At 40.1% G+C, this 5000-nt stretch overlaps 1 protein-coding gene across 1 annotated transcript in view; it reads left to right on the top strand.

The window, feature by feature from the left end:
- Nucleotides 1-5000, top strand: part of LOC113829950 (heparan sulfate 2-O-sulfotransferase 1) — a 17333-nt gene that overhangs the window by 5358 nt on the left and 6975 nt on the right. The window contains exons 2-3 of the mRNA XM_070136076.1: nt 2833-3510; nt 4101-4191. Of these exons, the coding sequence (XP_069992177.1) occupies nt 2841-3510; nt 4101-4191 (761 nt within the window). The 5' untranslated portion in view covers nt 2833-2840. The remainder of the gene's footprint in view (nt 1-2832; nt 3511-4100; nt 4192-5000) is intronic.

Raw genomic sequence — 5000 nt, forward strand, 5'->3', positions numbered from 1 at the left:
CATGTTTCATCAAAATCGGCAAGAAAAAAAAAGAAAAGTAGAAAAACAGAATACCAGACGGTATTTTCTCATCCACGCGCGTGCCTCGCAGAGATAGTAAGGAGGACGTTTGGCAGTTTTGCGACAGCCGCAACAGGCACACTTACTCTAATGAGTGTGTGGTAAAGAGTAGTAGGAATGCGTATTACTGTCATGAGAGGCATGTGCTTACTTTTCCGAGTAAGGGAGATACTTGTGTGTTCCTTTCATGAGAGTGAGACATACACTTCCTTTCAAGTGTGAGGGAGAGACGTAGGTGTTCCCTTCATTAGTAAGGGAGAGACATGAGCTTCCTATCATGAGTGAGGGAAAGAAATGAGGGAGAGTGAGGGAAAGACATACCCTTCCTTTAATGAGTGAGAAACATGTGCTTCATTTCATGAGTGAGGGAGAGACATGTGTGTTCTCTTCGTGAGTGAGGGTGAGATATGTGTTTCCTTTCATGAGTGGGGGAAAGACGTGTGTTTTCCCTTCGTGTGTGTGAGGGTGACATATGCTTCCTTTCATGAGCGAGGGAGAGACATGTATGTTCCCTTCGTGAGTGAGAGAAAAAGACATATGCTTCCTTTCATGAGTAAGGGAGAGACATATGTTACCCTTGCATGAGGGAGAGACATGTGTGGATCCCTTCGCGAGTAAGGGAGAGACGTGTGTTCCTTTTATTTGTGAAATGAGTGAAACGCGCGGCCTGAGCACACCTTTTTATATCCAGCGATGCTCGGTCGTCCTGTTCATTTCGTAGGTTGTGGTGCGCCCGTCTCATTTCGCACTCGCGGTAAACTTGCGGTCGATTAGCGTCCACCTTGCGGCGGCGTGCGTGCGGATAAATGGTTTTATTTCCACGAAAAAAGAAAAAGAAAGGAAAAACTAAACGAAAGAAAGAAACAACAACAACGCACGTTTGACCCGAGTGTTCCTCACGTGTTCCTTGTGTCGGGCGCAAGGACAACGTGCGTCCGTGGCTCTTCTCTGGAAGCCTTAGAGGCTTTTCTGCATGACGGAAAACCATCAGACGTGTTAACGGGATTTTTTTCCAGGTTGATACTGGAACCGGTTCAGCGTGTGCTAGCCGGAAGTGGGCTACGAGCAGTCTGCGAGCTCAAGATTTCGCAAGAAAGCTCGTGGCCCGTGAGTTCCTTGGCGTTTCCTTTTTTTCGTAGAAACGCCGTAGAGTGGAATTACGGTCGGTTGTGACCGAGGCTCAAGAGAGAAGAACCTTGTTCCTTATTTCTGATTGTTATTCAAATCTTACGGGTTATTCTCTACACCTTAATATTCCTTATACATTATCAGAGTAAGCCATTCTAATGAAGCTTGAACTCCTGTGTACGTGTGCAATGTACGTGCGTGTATAGACATAATATACACATATACAGTACATGATCATATAACATACAATATTATTTTAATTGTGGTAATCATAGCAGTAAGAACAGTAACATGATGGTGGTTATTCACAACACACGCACACACACACACACACAAACACACACACACACACACACACACACACACACACACACACACACACACGTCCTTTCTTCCACTAATCCTCTGCCTTCTAGAAGCACATCACCGAATGAAAGCGAATGGTGCTACAAGGCAAGATGTTCAATGAATGTAATCGCTTTTTCCTCCTAATCTCGTAAGGTTGATATTAAGCTTTAATTACATATCAAAGAAACTGCACTGAATATGTTCCTTATGCTGCACTGGAATTATCTTTAACCTTTAAAATCAAAATACCATATATGATACTTTCACATGATTAGAAAAATAAAAGTACTGATTTTGAAAAAAGTTATATTTAGATGCACCTCATAATCACATATGATGCTCTCTATGCTTTTGTAATCATTACTAAAATTTGTTAGTATTATATATAACTGTAATGATCATATCTCACAGTATTATGTTTATTATCTTTGTTGCATATTATCATCGTCGTCATTATTAAGTTTCGTAGCTATTGCTATCATTTTTGTTGTTAATATCATTATCACTATAGATTTCATAATCATTATTATTACAACTATATTATTTATCATTATTATCATTATTAGTATCCTTATCTTATCATCATCATCATCATCATCATCATCAAAGGTCAGTTTACACAGGTATAATCACTCCATCTTGTTAAAAATCCTGGTTGGCAACTTCTGTCCAAAGCCCCGCCTCATCACTTTCATTCATTACAAATATTCAATATTTTCATTTTTCTTTATTTTTTCTTGTTTTAGTTTTCGAGTTTTTAATAATGTTATTATTGAGCCATTTTTAAAGAAAATGCACTAAAATAACACTATAAAGTATCACACAAATTGTTGGGTCATAAAATGGGGTGGAACAAATGACGTCAGCACATTTAGCCAATAAGAGTGTGCTGTGAGATATCTGATATAGCTAGTCATGATAAAAAAAAAAGCAAGTAGGCTATACGTGATTCAGTTGTATATTCCTTAACATGTACTATTACCTAACCTTGTTGACCTTAATCTCACTCAAACATCTACTCTCTCCCATAAATATACCTTAAATTTTCGCCCTCTACTCACCTGCTCGGCGTAATCTCAAAATCTAATCATTCGAACCTCTGCTTCATAAGAAACCTACACAGTAAATAATTTTTTTCGGGTAATCATGATGACAAAAAATCGACCAATTAGCACGCATACGATTACTTCATAGGAGACAATGGTAATGCTTAATAAGATGGAATTCATATAGATAGGAGGATTCCTTGATGGTTCTGTTACAGTGATAACTTATATGTCGCCAATATTATTCCAGAAGTGTAGATGAAGATGGAAACGACAAGAGCTTTGTTCATCCTTTTGACCATGGGGGTGGCTACCCTCTGCTTCTTCCCCCTCATATTAACATTTATCCTAAGGGACAGTTTCGCCCGTTTGCCCCTGGTTCGGGACTTAGTTCGACCCTACAATCCCAAACCCGAAGAGTTCATGATATTGTGCCAGTCCATGTGTCAGAACACTGCCACGTTATCTCAGTCCAAACCTGAGGATTTTGCAATGCACAGCCCATCCGTAGCTCAGGACCCTGCCACGTTAATTCAACCCAAACCTGAGGATTTTGCAACGCACAGCCCATCTGCGCCTCAGGACCCTGCCACGATCCTCCAGTCGGACCATCAAGACCCTGCCACGTTAATTCAACCCAAACCTGAGGATTTTGCAACGCACAGCCCATCTGCGCCTCAGGACCCTGCCACGATCCTCCAGTCGGACCATCAAGACCCTGCCACGTTACCCCAGTACAAGCCAGAAGAACCTGTTTTATTCACACCCTCATCCGTGCCTAAGGACCCTGCCAAGTACCCAGAGTCTAGGTTCCAGGACCTTACAATACCCTCAGAGCCTCATGCGGCATCACTTACTAATACTTCAGTGAGATTATTGGAACAGAGGAGTGAGTTCCTGGAACAGCCAACACAAGGAAACGATAACAGTAAGTATAATCGGATGAGGTAATGTGAGTAGGAAAGCTTGTCTGTTAAAACCTGCTGCAGTTATAGTGGCGGTTAAAAGTCTATTAATGAATTGAGGCTTCGAATCTGTCTTATCCTATACAAAAAGTATGGTATCCAGCGGATATTCGAAACAGAATTCGAAACATGTTCAACAAGTTTTGACCGTGACTGTACATTATAACTGTAACAATGGGTTTAGTGATGTAGGAATAGATCGTAGCAAAATGTTCTCAGATATCAGATAATGGGTAACGAATTGTGAATGTTCGAAACAAGATCTGATATAGGAGTGTTAGGATGCAATAAACAGTGGTATAAACAGTTGAAGGTTACAATAAACTACACTATTCAGAATATTAGTTCACTTTCGACACTGATGTTTGTGAATGTATAGATGTTGGTTTAATGGAATGATAAGTGTCTCTCACAAGTGTCGTCGTAGTGATTTCATATCTTTACACCCTTCTCTCCTCTTCTGTAGAATCCCATCTGCTGTAGAATAGTCGTATTCCCGTGAAAGTTAAATATCTACTATGCCAATAACCTGAAACAATTATTTTCCTTCAAGATTTGCATCTGAAGCCAGTGGATCCTCATGTCATCATCTACAACCGGGTTCCGAAGTGTGCATCTGCTACAATGCTGCGTATATGTCTTGGGTTTGTTACCGCCAACTGCACACGTACAGTACATCATTATGGTTAAGACAAATAAATGTGCTAGACATTAAAGGTCATATGGCACTATGCTTGGCACTATGGTAAAGTATTGTGGTGATAAAGGTAAAAAGGATTTAACGATTAAGATAAAATGTGTTTGATGTCAGAGGTAAGACAGGATGGTAGTGAAAAGGGTAAAGAGGGAAGAGCAACGGAGTAAGACTTGGGTTTGTGAAAGGGGAGTGAGTTAAGAACCGAGCAAATGCACTACATTTTCTTCCTCTTCGTTGTTCTTCACCTTCTCTTTCTTCACCTTTTTTTTCCTTTTTTTTTCTTTGTCGTCTTCTCTCTGTGTGTGCATCATCACCCCCCCCCACACACACACACACACACACACATAGAGAAAGAAAAAAGTTTGGAAAAACGCCCACTTGCATAACCCCAAAATGGATTCCGTGATCAATTTGCACTGTGTTGATATCAGACAAGACGCCCAAGGCAAAGAAACATAAACAATACAGTATCATGCGGCTAACAAATACAAGACTTTAAACCATATAAAGATAGTGATGTCATTACAAAAAAAATGGTCTGTACAAATGTAGAATTGCAAGCAGACTGGGACTAAGCATGAAGAACTACGAGTGCAGCCGACAACTCCGAGGATAATGATTAGTATTTGCTATAATTTTTTTTTACAAAACTTGAAAGTAAAAAGTTCCAATGAAGTGATGTATGTGTCGTTTCTTGATTCTTGAATCCTGTGTACATCTTATATATTATTTACCGTATGCCGTCAGCCAATAATA

The sequence above is a fragment of the Penaeus vannamei genome, chromosome 21 (assembly GCF_042767895.1).
Source record: "Penaeus vannamei isolate JL-2024 chromosome 21, ASM4276789v1, whole genome shotgun sequence".
NCBI lineage: Eukaryota > Metazoa > Arthropoda > Malacostraca > Decapoda > Penaeidae > Penaeus > Penaeus vannamei.